The sequence below is a fragment of the Sparus aurata genome, chromosome 4 (genome assembly GCF_900880675.1).
Source record: "Sparus aurata chromosome 4, fSpaAur1.1, whole genome shotgun sequence".
In the NCBI taxonomy this organism is placed as follows: domain Eukaryota; kingdom Metazoa; phylum Chordata; class Actinopteri; order Spariformes; family Sparidae; genus Sparus; species Sparus aurata.
In genome coordinates, this window is record NC_044190.1 from 11,676,014 (window position 1) to 11,693,472 (window position 17,459).

General features: G+C 39.8%; 1 protein-coding gene across 2 annotated transcripts; it reads right to left on the bottom strand.

Annotated features, from left to right (window-relative positions):
• Positions 1-72: 72 nt before the first annotated feature.
• LOC115579813 (adhesion G-protein coupled receptor G1-like) lies at positions 73-16,477 on the bottom strand. Of its 2 annotated transcripts, XM_030413494.1 has the most exons (14): positions 16,387-16,477; positions 15,895-16,064; positions 15,704-15,779; positions 15,385-15,526; positions 14,590-14,709; positions 10,015-10,140; positions 9,870-9,915; positions 9,616-9,710; positions 7,743-7,858; positions 7,052-7,320; positions 6,838-6,934; positions 4,159-4,288; positions 1,890-2,046; positions 73-1,335 (listed from the first exon to the last, which is right to left on the bottom strand). In XM_030413494.1, exons 1-14 carry the CDS (start codon positions 16,392-16,394, stop codon positions 1,244-1,246), a joined length of 1,644 nt encoding a protein of 547 aa, XP_030269354.1. In that variant the 5' UTR covers positions 16,395-16,477; the 3' UTR covers positions 73-1,243. The 2 variants fall into 2 exon arrangements, with proteins under 2 accessions (XP_030269354.1, XP_030269355.1); XM_030413495.1 differs by lacking the exon at positions 14,590-14,709.
• Positions 16,478-17,459: the final 982 nt, after the last annotated feature.

Consider the following 17,459-nt stretch of genomic DNA (forward strand, 5'->3'; position numbering starts at 1 on the left):
TTTGTCGCAGATACATGCAGTTTATCTCAGCAGTGAGATGCTGATAACAATAAAACATCAAAAGTCCAAAAGTTTTGTAAGTTACAGGAAATTTAATTAACACAAATATTACAGTCCAGCTCCCAAAATCAGAAAATAAACCTTAAAGAAAAAAAAAGATTTTAAATATTCAAAAAGGCACAGAAGTTTTTCTTCCATTTCTTTATAACTCCCAGTAGTCCAGCCCACTCCTAAATAACATAGACAAAAATGGGCGAAATTCTCTGAATGGTAAAACAAAATATTGAACAAGCAAAACTTGAACATACTTGCCATGGATGTAGACCATATCATTGACCAAATAGAGGAAAATTTGTCATACAGCTCCAACCAAAGGAAAATCTTAAGTCCATGATCAAGATTTTGTCAAAATCCATATAAATAAAACTAATTGAAATATCAACTTTTAAACCTTTAACAATTACTCAGTCACAAATTTCACAATATGATCACAGAAATACCCAGTGTACACCCAAATAATAAAAAAAGACAACATTTTCAAACATTTACATCATTACTCAGTGAACATAGAGTTGTTCTCTTCTTACCTCTGAGGTTACCCAGATGAAACAGACCACTGAGCAGTGCTGGTTGTGTTACTTCATGATTGGGAACTTAAAGTCAAATACAATTGTGCTTGTGTTCTGATGGAGGTATTTGTTTTATGCAAATATTAGTTTTTATCACTGCAACAAAATGAGTGCAGGTAAGTTTGTTAATGTTTACAGGAGAAGAACTGATGTCACTGTCAAAACTCCACTATTACAGCAAGCCAGGTCTGTCAACAAAGATGTGATATATTCTACAATAACATCATGGTTTGGAAAAAAAAGTTTCATGATGTTTGCATTAGGTATATTAACTTTGGTGAATTATTAATGGTTAACAAACTGCACTGCAAATATTTAAATACACACACACACACAAACACACACACACTGGGATTGTGGAAAATATATAGGCTAAACATGATGAAAATGCTGAAGAGCTGCTATGTACTCAAGATTGGCAAAAAACCCTCAGTACATTTCATGAGCACACCACCATGTGAGACAAATGACAACATTTGTTGTTGTTAGAATAATTCATGATATCATTCAAGAGTCACCTACATGAGTCAGGTCCACAGACACACACACACACACACACACACACACACACACACACACACACACACAAAACACTTGGTTTGTTGGCTTCCGGCTCAGCTGTTGATGCTGTGTGTTATACCGCTCGTCTCAGCTGATTTACCAATCTTTCTCAGCGACATCGCAAACCACAGGAAGATGAAGAAACCTGACAGAGACAGCTAAGTGTTAGAGAGCGAACACACAGGCGGACAGGGTCATGCAGATCATGCAAATGCTTCTGATAAAATCTGACTGTGTCTCTTCACTGTTTATCAATATACAAATAGTAAGGCCAATGTCCACTGCACACAGAAGTATGTATTTTAATATGACACATCATTTATTATTGACAAGGGTCTCTCTGTCCTTAGTATTCTTTTCTCTTGACATTTGAGTGATTTTGTCAGTTTGCAACGTGAATAAAAATCCTCGACCTGTCATAAGATCCAGAGACTTTGACCATTTATTTTGAAATATGATACAGCTATACAAAGTAGTGACTGGGCATAAACATGTAAGTAGTTGCTATATTAAGCTTTCTGTATAAAAGTTACACACTGTTGTTTCCCATCGGACCTTGATAAAATGTAAAACCAAGAGGATCAACTTTGCATTTACAGCATTTTTAATATTTGACACATATAACCCTTTCTGTCATGCTTGAAGTAATATCACCACATGCAGGATAGAACTGAACATGTGGAGGAAGGCTGTGCAGACCTTGCAGTGAGTTCAGTATGCAGAAGGGATAGAGGCCCGCAGTGGTCAGGTAGCCGAAGGAGAAGAAGACAAGGCCCCATGGTATGCCAAGCAGAACAGTGATTCCTAGCAGGGTAAGGATCTCTCGCTTGGCTCTGTCATGGTTCCTCTGTCCAAACTGCAAAATAGAGTGTAAATTGATGCATTAGCACGTAATACCTCTGATGATCACAAACCAGATCAAGAAAAGTCTCTAGTCCTGAAAACCCCTCTTGAGTGGAAGCAGAGTTCCATCCATCCATCCATCCATCTTCTTCCGCGTTATCCGGGGCCGGGTCGCGGGGGCAGCTGCCTGAGCAGGGACACCCAGACTTCCCTCTCCCCGGACACTTCCTCCAGATCCTCTGGAAGGATCCCTAGGTGTTCCCAGGCCAGCCAAGCAACAAAGTCACTCCAGCGTGTCCTGGGTCTTCCTCAGGGTCTCCTCCCAGCGGGACATGCCAGGAACGCCCCCCGAGGGAGGCGTCCCTGGGGCATCCGAAACAGATGCCCAAGCCACCTCAGCTGGCTCCTCTCGATGTGGAGGAGCAGCAGCTCCAGCCTCTCTCAAGGTGTTGGGTTCCAGAGCCCGGACTGTGCGTGAAGGTGAGCCCGACTATCTCTAGCCAGTACCGCTCAACCTCCCGCACTAGCTTTCCCCCCAGCGAGGTGACATTCCATGTCCCCATGTCTAGAGTCACCGCCCAAGGATTGGGTCGTCGGGGGCCCCAGCCCACGACTGCCACCCAAATCACACTGCGCCAGCCCCTTCTGAACTCTCCTGCGGGTGGTGAGCCTACTGGAGGGCGGGCCCATGTTGCTCATTCGGGCTGTGCCCGGCCAGGTCCCGTGGGGACGAGCCCCAACCACAGGCCTGGCTCCAGGGTGGGGCCCAGTGACGCCATTCCGGGCGAGGAAACAGAGTTGTCTTCTTAATTTGTTTAAAATCAGGAGTCATCCATCACCATTTTGAATGCCTTACATGCAGTGTTGGGCAAAAAAAAAAAAAATTACTTAAAAAGTAATTAGTTATAGTTTCTAGTTACTTCTCCCAAAAAGTAACTGAGTTAGTAACAGAATTACTCCACTATAAAAGTAATTAGTTACCAGGAAAAGTAACTATTGCGTTACTTGTATTTCTTCGCCCTTTTGAGCTCGGCAGTCATTTTAGCGTACTCTGCATCTACATATGTATTTAGAAAATGTATTTCTGCATGGCGGACCGGCACCTGCTCTCCCCGATATTAAACCAATGAGTGCTCTGAAGGAGTCTGAGTCAACTGTTGATAACGGGAGCAAGTTCTCAACAACATACCTGTCTATCATTGCATTCAGTTCAGCCTGTGTCACAAGTTTTTGTGAAGCTGTTAGCGGAGCTCACGTAGCCACACCTGACCTGCTGTCATCATCAACAGCGTCAGCAACAGAGTTTTTGGCCAGTGTTAGTTTTGTGCCGTTGAGAGATGCTTCATTAGATTAGAGTTGCTTACAACAGACGTGGACAAAGGAGATTAAAGTAGTGTCTGAACTTCCACTTAGAGAACGTTAACTTTCCCTCCGGACTCGCCATTGCTGCAGCTCACCTCTGCTAGTTTGTGTGTGTGAGGCTGCTGTGTGTGTGTGTGGCTTATGTGTAAACCAAACATTGCCACTGATTGGCTTAAGAACTCTCACTCAGTGTTAGAGAGCCAATCATCATCACTTATGCGGATGTCTCACCCCTCCCTCCTCCCTCACCGGAGGAAAAAAAAACAGCTCTGCAGCTCCAGTGGCTGAGAGCCGAGTCGGCTGACAACAGCTTCAATGATCAGCTTCAGTTTGTAATGCGCCACATTTAATAGTCGGTAACGGTAACGGCGTTGTAACGATGGAAATAGCAATTAGTTAGATTACCCGTTACTGAAAAAAGTAACGCCATTAGTAACGCCGTTTATTCTAACGCCATTATTCCCAACACTGCTTATATGAGAGACTGTAGTCCACCTTTACAGGTTGTATGCGTAAGTTCGGCAACTATGATTTTAACGAGTACATATTTAACAAATTTAAACAAAGTCCACTCCATTAAATGGAGCTTTATGGCACAGAGGAATAAACCGAAAGTACTTGTTAGAAGGATCAATTAATTGTAAGTTGTTTGGTTGTTTTAGGAAGGCTGATAGTGAGAAGTGAATGAAACATCAGACTCATCCTGCAGATCATTTTTAAAGACAAGAAGAGCTGGCCACACAGAATGCAGGTTCACTCTCACCTCTTTGCTGTGGCGGAGGCTCAAAACTCGTCGGACCATCACCCCCAGCATGATCACATTAAAGAGGAACACCAAGCTGAAAACTCCCACTGTAGTCACCTTCTTCACCATGTCGTTGCGTAAATAGCATCTATAAAGAAAGGGAGTATAGATGTTGTCTCACACTGCATAATCAAACGTGAATTCTGGATTAAAAAGGTCGGTGACATTTCATTTTACAGGTCCACAAATATCTTGGTGAGTGGGTGGTGATTGCCAAGTGGCATATTAGAATTTGTTTTTAATTACCAGGTATACAAAACTCTCAGCAGTAGACAAAGACCAACTACGAAGACAGTCAAAGTATGGACTGAGGAAGCCACCTCAGCCCTGCAGGACTGCTTCGAGGACACACACTGGGATGTTTTTGCTGAGGGGACGGACCTGCAGGGACACACACCAGCTGTCCTTTCATACATTAACATCTGTGCTGAAACCATTTCAGAGACAAAAACTGTTACAGTGCTCCCCTACCAGAGACCGTGGTTAAACAGACCCTGCTCAGAACACAGGATTCTGCTTTAAGTCTGGGGACCTGCAGGCCTACAAGCAAGCACGGCAAAGCCTGAGGAGAGGCATCAATGAGGCCAAATGCAGGAATAAGCAGCGCATAGAGGATCACTTCAACAGCAACAACTCCAGAAGCATGTGGCAAGGGATAAAGACTCTGACTGGCTACAAGGACAGCTACACAGCCACCAACTCCACAGACCACACATTGCCAGACTCCCTCAACTACTTCTTTTCTTGCTTTGACCACCTGATTGCTGCTGAAACACATCCGGCACTACCAGGTAAGGTCAACGCCATTCAGCTAGGCCAACATGAGGACAGATCCACCCTGCATAGAGTCAATGTGAGGAAAGCAGCTGGTCCAGACGGCAGCTGGCAGGATTCTCAAGGCCTGTGCAGACCAGCTAGCAGAGGTTTTCACCACCATCTTCATCTCGCTACTACAATCTGCAGTCCCTACCTGCCTGAAGTCTGCAACCATCATCCCAGTCACAAAGAAAAGTACAGTGAACTGTCCTAATGACTATCGCCCAGTTGCTTTCACCCCCATAATTACCAAATGTTTTGAGAGACTCATCCTCTCTCACATCAAATCTGCCATCCCTGCTGACCCGGACCAACACCAGTTTGCTTACCGTGAGAAAAGTTCAAAAGAGGATGCTGTCAACACAGCACTCCACACAGCCCTTACACACCTGGACCAACCACCAACACGTATGTAAGAGTGCTGTTTCTGGACATCAGCTCAGCATTTAACACCGTCATCCCCCACAAACTAATCTACAAACTGAGCAACCTGAGCTTAGGCAATTCACTGTGCACATGGATACTGGTCTTCCTCAGCAACAGACAACAAAACGTGAGGATGGGAGGCCACTTATCATCCACCACAGGAGTTTGTCCTCAGTCCCCTCCCCTCGACCGACCTCACCTAGAGCACTCACATCTCTCATCAGGTGGGGAAGGCCCAACAGAGACTTTACTTCCTCAGGAAGCTAAAGCACGCTCACCTCCCTCAACACCTGCTGTCCAGCTTCTATCGGTTAACGATAGATAGCCTTCTGATCAGGCACGTGCACACATAAGGCCCAAGGGGTGCTTGAGCCCCTGCCCTTTTTGCCTCGTATTAAAAAGTGCCCTTTTTGTGTGTTTTTTAAATATATATCAGTCACAGCTACACAGGATACACAGCTAAGTAGTTAGCTTTTTATGAGTACTTTGTTTAATAATTTTGCATGAATTAATCTACATATTATGTTATAAAGGCCTGAAAAAAAATTTGGCGTGCACGTACTGCCCTTTTCTGACTTTGAGCCCCTGCCCCTCTATGATCATGCGTACGTCCCTGCTCCTGACCTACTGCTGCACAGTGTGGTTCTCCAGCTGAACAGCACAGGACAGGAAGGACCTACAGCGGGTGGTGAGGGCAGCGGAGCGTGTCATCGGGGTGACACTACTCCCTCTCAGAGACATTTACACTGGCTGACTCAAAAAGAAGGCCAGCTGTATTGTTAAGGACCCCAGACATGACCTGTTCTCCCCTTTGTGCTCTGGGAGGAGATATAGATCTATCAGATCAAGGACAAACAGACTGAATAACAGTTTCTTCCCACAGGCAGCTTCTTTTTTTTTTTTACTGTATACATTTCCAGGAAGCTATTCTGTGCTTAAGTCCTGCTGATGATGTCATTTTACTTTTTAACTGGTTGGAAGTTAAGATGCAGAAAGTTTAGCAGAAACCAGATGGAAGTTTCCTGGAAATCCATTTTTTTTTTAAGAAAAATACCAGTTATTTATTAAATGCTTATTCAAAATAGCAGAATATTACTATCAAATAATATTGATGTAATCTTCAAAACATTCTGAGGTAATTATTCTGGTTATTTGAAAGAAAATTCAAAAATACGCTGCTTGGTAATTAACACTTATTTACCCTGAAATTTTAAGACCTGTGAAATAAAGTGTTACCAAAATGTGAAAAAAAAAATGTGAAAAAAGCTTCTGCTGTATGCAGTCAAAATATTCAAATTCCAAAACCCCCAATGCACATGCAACACCAATAAATACAAGTTAATTATTAGTCTAGATTCCACATGCTTGCAAATTTTGATCCTGCTACTCCCGTACATCGCAGTGCTGTTTGAGTTAGATAAGTCCAGAGGCACGCGTCCATATGTGTCAGTGTCTATGATGACCACCAGGGATACAATGACTGCAGGGACACCTGAAACAAACAGATTAAGAGAGAGATTTATCTTTTAACTTAAGGGTTGAATCAGTCCAAAGTTTGTTGACTGATACCTTCATCTCACATGTCCCTGTGCTTGGTGGCTCTACTCACCCCATCCCACCAGGCTGATCTTGAGCAGGTATCTCCTGACATAGATGTTAAAGACTCTGATTAACAGAAGATAGAGGTGGAACCCCTCAATTGCCATCCAGCTGAAAGTGGCCAGCAAGGAAAAATGAAGAGTAAGGGCCACATACAGACAGAGCCCTGTGGAGGACAGCTCTGCCACTGTGTGACTGGGGAGGAAGTGCAAGTTGAGGAGGATCAAGGCAATAGCTAGATTGATGTGGACCTTCATGGAGACGTCTGCCCTGATTGTTCTGTCAAACGGAGGAGAAATTATCTGTGGTAAGTGCTTGATAATGTGCAGATTTCATTGTCATACCATGGTTTTAATAAAATTAGGTCATATAAAGTGGAGGAAGAAAAGAAGGCTGGAAGGAAGGATGAGAGAAAGAAAATAAGGAAGGAAGGGCACACAAAATGTGAATAACAGAAAAGAAGGGAGAGCACACTGTATTCACAGGTTAAGATAAGAGAAGAAAACAATTGGACAAAGTCATCAAGAAAGCGCAGCCAGAAGTCGAACAAAGGAGGAAGTAGAGAGCTGGAGAAGTGATGGGAACAAGGAGAGAAGGGTGCTGTTGTGCCTGAAAATATATCAGAGCCGAGGTCAGATGAGGAGGAATGAAGAACAATAAAAAATGACAGGAGAGTCATGCACCAGGGAAGAATATATTACTTATTTGTGATGAAGAGCAGGATTGTGAGGACCAAGGCAAAAAGAGAAATACTGCAGCCTATCAGAGTGATTAATGTCAGAATCTGCTGGTCTTTAGGGCTGATATTAGCAGACACCTGTGGAGAAAGAACAAAGATACAGAAAATGTTGGCTTTAAACTTAATACATTTATAACTTAAGATGCGGCATTAGTAATTAAACCACTCGAATGGATATAATGTAAATTAAATTAGCTCCACTTTCTCTAGCTTTAGTACAGAGGCTTTGTGTTGATAAATCAGTATGTCAGTGCATCAGTAATAATAATCTAATAAATATAATTATAGCATCTGTGTGCATGATATAATGTAATAAAATCAGAATACCCAGACATTTTGCTGATGATGGAAATACTGATATCTTTATGTGTATATTGTATGTGCAGTATTGCCAGTTTTACTTAAAGTCACTTACGAGTAGAATTGGATTTGTTTTTCTTTGTCTTTGACATTTAGTGGTTGCAACAAGAATGAAACTACAGTACATAGTAATTCTTAATTCCACGAAGCAATGCAGAGTATCACATTTCATAACAATGATGTTTCAATGAAGCATACTTTTTAATGTCAGAGAGGCAGAGTTAGCAATTTAAAAACAGTTTGATTCTTTTAATATTCCACATAATTAATTCACACATTTTAATAAAACCCAAATGCTATCCCTGCCAACCTCCCCTATTAAACAGGATACCACAGGGCAATTCATTGTAGAATGGCTACAGTATCTCTGCTACACATTTTGCAGTAGCCTTATTTGCAGCAGCCAAAACTGCACAATTAGAATAATAGGAGGTGACTTTAGAAACTATTTTAGCAAGGAGCACTGTATGTAGGCCATGTACCATAAAAATCAGTAAATAAGACATACTGATCTTAATATGTTTGCAAACATGGGTTGTTCTAGAAACTAGATAGACTATTCTAACTACTGTCAGTATAATATCACATTCTAATTTTAAAGTAAATACAGTTTGTAGTGTACAGTACATTTTATGTCCTTGGCTTTTTTTTCACAATTTCACACCAGAACCAGCAGCAGCCAGTTTCAACATGGAGAGAAAAGTGTTATTTTTTGGGTATCTAAATTAATCTGGTCACTCTTGTAGTCTGCTGTTTACATTCCTTTAATAGGCTATTTTCACTGAGAGATTTCACCTTGTCACAGTAGAAAGAACACAGGTGGAAATGATAAAAACAATAGTGGTTATATTTGATTAAGCTACAGAGCACTGAGATGAAGAAGCGCTCACTTTGGGAAGAGCCTGATCCCATCAGCTATAACTACCCTAAATGATAGGCCTCACTGAACAGACCCAACCTGAACAGTATGGTTTTGTAGCTGCTGTTTGTTATTGTGTTTTGTTTATTTTTTCTTTTTTAGTGTTACAGTTGTTGTATGTACTGTTTTTGTATACTGTCTGTTGTATGTACAGTTTGACTGATGGGTATAGTGTTGTGAAAAATAATTTCCCCTTAAGATAAGAAAGTCAAGTCCAACTCTAGCTGCTCCAGTGTCGGGTCCTGGTTGAGCATGCTGGTTAATTGTCACAATGTCAGGTACATTTGAATAGACACATTGTTAATCTTCTTATTAACACCTATGCTTTTCCTACTGTGAAGTCAGAGTGTCTGCTATGAAAAATATCTTTTTTGCAGAATATTTGTACTGTGTTTTATGATAACAATATCCCATTTTACTTTTTAGACATTTTAGAATGGAGTGCAGATTCAGTTTCATATTCACTTGTACTGAAAACGCAGTCTTGATAAACTGGTTGCTTTGTTGGGATTCTCTCTGTATAGTTCCTCTTTATGATGAAAAAAGCCAAGCCTACCATGAGCACACCGAAGTATGTCAGGTGGTCACAGGAGCAGGTGACGTGATTCTGACCATGTTTCCACAGGGTTTCACAACCATAGCTGCTATAATCTGGTAAGTCAAACAAACTGATCATTAAACAAATGATTCTGTTACATTTCCACTACATCATGTGGTTGATCATGTGTGAAAGCATAATAAATCTAATTTATCTTCTTCATAACAAATACATATTATTGTTATTTATTATGACAGATGTGATGCACTTACTTTGTGTTGAAAAATTAAAGAATGCACACATGGGTTCTCTGGTCTCCTATGAAGCAACAATACATCAAGTTTGCATTATATAGTTTTTATATGTATACATTATATATATGTTACAGAAAAAGTGGTGAATGAAAGTTGTTGTTACATTTTCTTTCAAAGTGAGATTCATGGTGATGTTGACACGTTCCTGTAGTCCGGATACGTTCTTGCCACGTACACTCAGGCCGATCAGTCTGCTCTCGTATATTTCACCTGGGGCTTCCCATATGGTCTATAGTACAACACACAATCAGTTAGCTGGACAGTTTCTCCAAGACAATTATAAACCATAATCATTTACAGTCATTTACATGTTCTAGAAATCTTGTACCCTTTACTGTCTACCCATTGCCATTCATTGGAACCTCTCTCAACTAAAATGTTGTTCTATTACATTTTGAACATTACTGCAACCCCAATAGTGAAGACCAAAAGAGAAACTACCTCTTAGTTACAAAAGAATTCTGTTTGTGCACGAAGCAACATGTGTTGCAGCATTTGAGGATATTGATATATTTAGTTGGACATTAAAACCACTTCCTCTTTTGTGATAGACTTCCGCCTGTGTCATTGTGGCACAGTTACTAACCTTGAGAGACCTTTAGAAACACATAAAAAACACCTAGTTTATGTGTCATATTACTACAATATTTGTCCTATTACATTCAATAGCAGCTTTAGTGTTTAGTGTTTGTCTATTTATGTAGTTTGTAACTATATTTTATCTAATTTATTTAATGAAATACAACTCTGGTCATAGTATCAGCATTTTGAAACAGCCCATTTGCCAGAATATAATGTTATTTTTACATTTCTGCAAACTACAGATATCTCAGGTTGATGTAGTAAATTTGGTATATCACATTTACATCTTATGCTTACTGTTTTAGCTGACTCCAGGACATGGAGGGGAAAGTGGAGGTGTTATAACAGCCAACAAGGCTGTCAAATGACTGACCGTCTATTGACCAGTGGATATTTTCACTAGCACCTTAAGATATTTCCTCCCTTTTTTTCAAGTCAAACCATCTCCATCCATTATCGTGGTGACCAAAACAGGTATTTTGTGATGTTTTCCTAACCCTGACCAAGTGGATTTCATGCCTTACCTAAGCTGAGCATTAGCACAGTGTTGTGACAACAGAGAAATAGAAAATTCAACCTAAAAAGACATAAAGTTACAACAGCAAAAACATTTATCCTGGGAATTGGGCTGCTTGAAATGAATAAAGCTATGCCCAATTTATCTCACTTAACTTTTGTTTTTCTGTGGTTAAAATGAGAATCTAGTGTCTAATTGGAGAAGAAACATTGTGTCATTCCAAGATCAATTAAAGCTGCAAGTAGCGATGAATGAGCCCTCGCTCGCACGTTGGGCTGCGGCGCTGTCGGAGGGCACGCTCACCTGTTACTTGCATGTCATGTGGTAGTGTATGATGTGGAGAAAAGAAGCAGTAAATGTCATGTAAATTGGATGATGTTTGTGTGTCTTCCTGTGTCAAGTGGGTGGCGCTATGGATATGACACAGTACTGATGCATAGACATATTCAGGGCGACAACCTCTACATGTTCGAGCAATTTAGAACGTTTAAGTTATAAGGTTTTCCTGCTTTATGGTGAAACATCGAAATGGACTGCCATCACCCCCACCAGATATGACGTATTCAAATGTTTTTGACAACTTTTCATCCTCAAGGTCTGAGAATGAAGCAGACAGAATGTGAAGTCTGGAGGAGTTTGTTAAAGTACGAGGTCTGGAAATGGGTCAAAACGGCAGCGAAAATCTAAATGGCTGACTTCCTGTTTGACTGTGGGTACGGGTCTAAATAGGTATTTTGTGCGTCTGGTCATGATACATATGCATATCGAATTTTGTTCATATATGTGAATTTTGACATATTCCAGGGGTGCTATAGAGTCCCCAGGCCACACCCACTTCAGAAATCACTTATAAAGTTTCTCGAGGTGAATTTTTTATAAGGATGACAAAATAGCGTATATTGGATGCTGCTTCAAATATTTCTAAATTTTATATGTTTATTGTCAATAAAATGTTGTCGACTTTTATAAAGGCTGGTACAGTGATGCCATGACAAAACAGTACTTTTAACAAGGAAAGAAACAACTTAAAAGTGTCAACGGTGATTCTGGAGAGAGATAGCTGATTGTAAAGTCTCATTCCAAGGTTGTCAGTTCTAACTAAAAGTGTTCGTACTTGACGACCTGGGAATGAGATCAATCAACTTTCTTTCACCACATTCGCCTTCCCTACCTTTGATTATTGCACTTAATGCTAAATTTAACAAGGAGGCATGATTAATTTCAAATTTGCCACAGCTGTTTCGCAAAGTTTTATTAGTTTACAAACTGCAAATAATGCACTTCAGTGGGTCTGGGTATATGGCGCAACTAGTTCAATGGTTTGATCAGGATGGTTAGATTGCACCTCAGTGAACCAAATAACAGAATCAGAGAGTTCATTATCCATTATGCCGCTATTGTGACTTCTTCTTGTTTTGCAGAGGATGTCATTTGAGTTGGTGATCCATCAATGTGGCCATGGGCACATGTCTGTACACACTGCTAAAAGAATGTGCTCACATGCATTTCAAACCACCTCCGAATTTGGTGTTAGTGATCAGATCTAAAATGCGTCTTGTTAGCATTCAAACCTGTACTGAGATCTGTCAACTTGTGATCAGATAACTCAAGATAGATTTGCAACATTTCACAGTGTTCCTCTTTTCAATTACAGAGCCCCAACCTTGTTCACTCTTCTATGAGGCACAAAAACTGCAATTATTAAATCATGCATGCAGTAGAGAAATTTATTCTGGCAACAAAATGATTCCTTATACTGCTGTAGGGTAGATTGTTCCTTTAACCACAATTGACATATTGTGTCAAGTAATAATGGAACTTCAACTATTTGGTTCATTTCCAAATGAAATGAACCTGTAATATGAGTGTGAATACAAAGGTATCCAGGCCCAAGTAAGTTTCGGCGCCTACATCCTGTGACATATAACACACATTTGTTTTTCACACATTGATTTAAATTTCCTGTATCCTGGTCGGAGGCAGGCATGTGCACACATAAGGCCCAAAGGGTGCTTGAGCCCCTGCCCTTTTTGCCTCGTATTATAAAGTGCCCTTTTTGTGTGTTTTTTAATGAATACATAAATTCCTGTTGTGCAAAGGGATGCCAAAAAACCGGCGGTATAAAAATCTACCGTACGTATTTCCTCATAATATGGTGTTGTGAGTGTGTTGAGCCTAAAGCCGCTTCTCTGTCCGCTGCGGCTCCGCTCTGTCTCTCTCTACGAACTGTCGCTACTTTCAAATTAAAAGCCCCCCCGCTAAGAACCCAGTTCTAAACACCAATGGGGTGCAATGTAAAGCTCTTATTTTGAAGACAAAGATAGAGAGAGAGAGAGAGAGAGAGAGAGAGAGAGAGCGAGAGAGAGAGAGAGAGAGAGAGAAAGAGAAGCCGCTGCCTCATAAGAACTCCACCACGCACGTAGATGAGACGTGACAGTGGGGCGACTTGAACCTTTGTGAGTTACAAACCCATTAACATAACTTCCAAATCGCCTGTCACTTATTCAACGTGCTTAAATATGAGTCACATTTCAGAAGAGTGTCCAGGTGCTTGTTAAGCTAACTGCTTTTTAATGAGAGTTAATAATCTAATGTGACAGCTGTCTGTCGGCTGTTTATCTTGCCACAAATCTTAAACTTATTCCAGATGTTGAGTTTACTGTGACTGTGGCTGTTCCTACTAACATTCCTACTAACATTCACAGTAGTCATTTCTTGGTTTTGTAACATTTTTAGATGTTTAGCCTGTATTTCTAGTTTGCACTTGCCCTCCAATAAACAGCCTAATAATAAACCAGTGTTTTATTGCTTTTTAAGAATTGCAGCTGAATTGCATGTCTTCCAAATCTCAGTATTATGATGATGAGAATAAACTCATGTTGACAGTAATTTGTTGACACAAAAGAAATGGCAATTGCATATCACTCACAGCTACACGGGATAAACAGCTAAGTAGTTAGCTTTTTATAAGTACTTTGTTTACTAATTTTAAGTTAATCTACATATTGTGTTATTAAGGCCTGAAAAAGATTTTGGCGCGCGCACGTACTGCCCTTTTCTGACTTTGAGCCCCTGCCCCTCTATAATCATGTGCACGTCCCTGGTCGGAGGCATATCTACAACATTTTAAATGGGATCCCATTTAAAATGTTGTAGATATGCCTCCGACCTGTTTGAGGCCTGTTTGCAGTAGAAGGTCAGGAGATAATTTTTTTTTTTGTATCTTTGTAAACAAGCCAATGAATAGAAATGTTTAATAGAAGTATTATAGTCAAGGTCATTCAGAAACTTAAATCAGAGACAAACTCCTATGCATGTTTTAGTTGATTTTTTGTAATTTACTTTGACTTCGATACTTCTATAAAACATTTTTTTATTCAGTAGCTTTTAAAAAAAATTATCTTCTGACCTTGTACTGCAAACAGGCCTCCCATTCAAAATGTTGTAGATATGCATCTGACTAGTATCTAATAGAATAGTATAAAGTTAATAATGTATATAAAATTAATATACACTTATTTGAACTATAGCTATAGATTATTGTCTTTAAAAACAACATAAAAAAATGTAGTCTCTGACCCCGTTTGTTTCAGGCCAGGTAAGCATGCAGAACACAATCGTGTTGTCTGATCCGACGCACAACTCTTTTGGCAGTTGAACTCTCACTTTGCTGTTGGTGACAGCCACGGCTGACATTGCCTACATCAAAGGCACAAAGCAAAAACAGGGAGAGGATTTAAAAACCTGTAAAAACCGCAACTCCTACATCTAAGTTTGTGTCAATGCACACTGCATAATACATTCATAATTCATACCCAGTCTTGTAAGTTGCATCACATCCTAATTTTTACACAAACACATCATGTGGAATGGATTTCCAGTAGGCAGTGCGTTATCGTTTTAGAACTAACACAAAGCACAGCTGAGGCTGATGTGAATGTGTAATGCAGGTATTTGAGTTACAATCTTGTTTCTTTTCTCCTGATGGTGCTGCTAGAGGCAATGTTAGAAGATCAGCAAAGTAATTTGATTGCACCCTTTGGGAAGCATGAATGACTGTAGCAAAATTCAGTTATTGAGGTTAGTGACATATGCCGCTGGCACCACAGGACATGTCAGAGAATCACCAAAGTCATGAGGATGCATGGTCTGCTCACCATGACTGTCTGTACAGAAGTTAATGTGTTCATGCCAACCCATCCAGTAATAATCAATAAATGTGCAGCTTGGATCAACAACCAAAGCATGCATTGCAGACAATACAATAGCTTAAGTTATGCTGCTAACATGGCAAAAAAAAAGAAGAAACAAAAAAAACTCTACAACGAAGTAAAAAAAATATCATTCTGATTTTTAATTTTAATATAGTCTTACCTTTGTCTCATTTGCATTAATTTCAAGGCCTCTGAAAAGGCCTTTGGGTCTGTGCAGGATGGCCACTAAGCGTTTGACGGATATGGGTGTAGTCTCATTCACCTCTGTTTCCTCTAGCATTCGTTCTAGACTCTTTATGGCGCTTGTGAAAAAGAACAATAACATTATAAGCAATAAGCCGTTATAAATCCTAAACACTGGACCTTTGAATCTGATTTTCTTTTTGGATTACTCTAAAACACACACACACAAAACAGATCTTTACATGACAATAGGATCTTAACACTTGTCAAATTGGTTACAGAATCAAAATACATACTCGATAGTATTGCGCCCAGTTCCCTTTTCCAAAATGTTGTTTATATCTTCCATACAACAACTGGTATCCCAAATCCCTGTAGAGTAAAATAACGATTTAATCATATTCAAGATATACATTAAATGTGTATTTCCAAATACAATCCTGATAATAAAAAAAAAAGAAAAGAAAAACCAATTAAAGTGTATGACCTGCTTTTTTTCCTTTGGAGGGTGTACAGCGACTTGAGCCTTGACATTGTTTTGAATTTCGATCCTGACATGAACTAAGACTATTTTTATTATCCCGGTTGCAACTTTGATTGTTACCCTTATGAAACACCAAATACAGCACCAGCCAACAGAGGAGATACCGCTTCACCCTGTTAAGTGAAAAGCATTGATTTAGAATAAAAACCGTTACTTACAGACATATGTCATTGAAAATGTATGGCAAAGAAATAGAAATAAAATCTGACTTTGAGATTGAAATAAAAGAAGGTCAAGTATTTGTGCCATTTATTCTCAAAGGGAAGTAGAAACAGAATCACTCAACCAAATATATTGATGCAATCAACAATTGCAGCAACAGGCCATATCCATAGTCTTAGTTAAAAAAAACAAACAATAGATGGGTCTCATATGAGCATCGGTATAAATAGGTAACTTTAATGACTCTGAGAGACACATCAAAACACAGCTTACCTTTTCATGTTGCTGAGTTAATGTCAAAATGATGTTGTCTCACAAGAGTACTCTGCAGTGCAGCTGATATGATGGTGGAGCAAATGCAAGTGAGGAAACCTGTTGAAATCAAAGAGGTTCACAGGAAGTACAAAAAAAACATGTAAATGACATTCTGAGAAAAGAGGAAGAAGCAGCAGACTGAACTCCTGTTTTCCTTGTCTCTTGCATCTGTATCCACTGCATTTATACTGAATATGGGATCACATTAACATTATATTCAAAACTGGACACACAGATATGTTCCATTTAGAAGCTAATTTATCATAAACTTCATAGCAGTTGAGCATTGGTTAAAGGGCAACGCCACCAACACAGTACAACTTTTCAAATGACTCCTTCCTTGTTTTTTCACTGTGGATTTACTGCAGGTTCACTGTGAAAAATTTTAAAAATAATAATAATAATATTTGCATTGTAGGTAATAGGCACACAACAGGAGTGCAATCCTAGACTAGTGGAGGGTGGAAACCTGGTGAAAACTTGACCCCGACATTGCAACTTAATCACTGATTGACTTCACTGGAGAAAATGTATTATAACATGCAGCTTCCTCTGAGCCACTGAGAGATTTATACTATTTTTGTCACATATGCAGATGTACTCCCCAAGACCTGTTAACACATTTTAAAGGTCTACTTTGTGAGAAAGTTGAATTTAGTCTCATTCCCAAGTAATCAGATACTAATGCTTTGGAATGGTGGCCGACCCGGCCTACAGCGTTTGACGAGTTAGGAATGCAACTCATAAATCTACTTTCTTACAAAGTGGAACTATAATGAGTAAGATTGGTGGAGTTACCCTATATTGCACAATGCTCGGCTTATGGCTGCATGTCACAACTGCAACCAGCAGAGGGGAGTAGCACATCAAAAAATCAAATGAAAGCATGTTGAGAATTAAGCATGCATTTAATCCTGGTTATGTTGTGATTTGTTTTCCCATTGTAAGAAGAATTCAAGTTGAAAACAAAGCCTGGAGAATCAGTAATTGCACAAATGTATTACTGTAACTGGGAAAAAATGTGAAAGTGA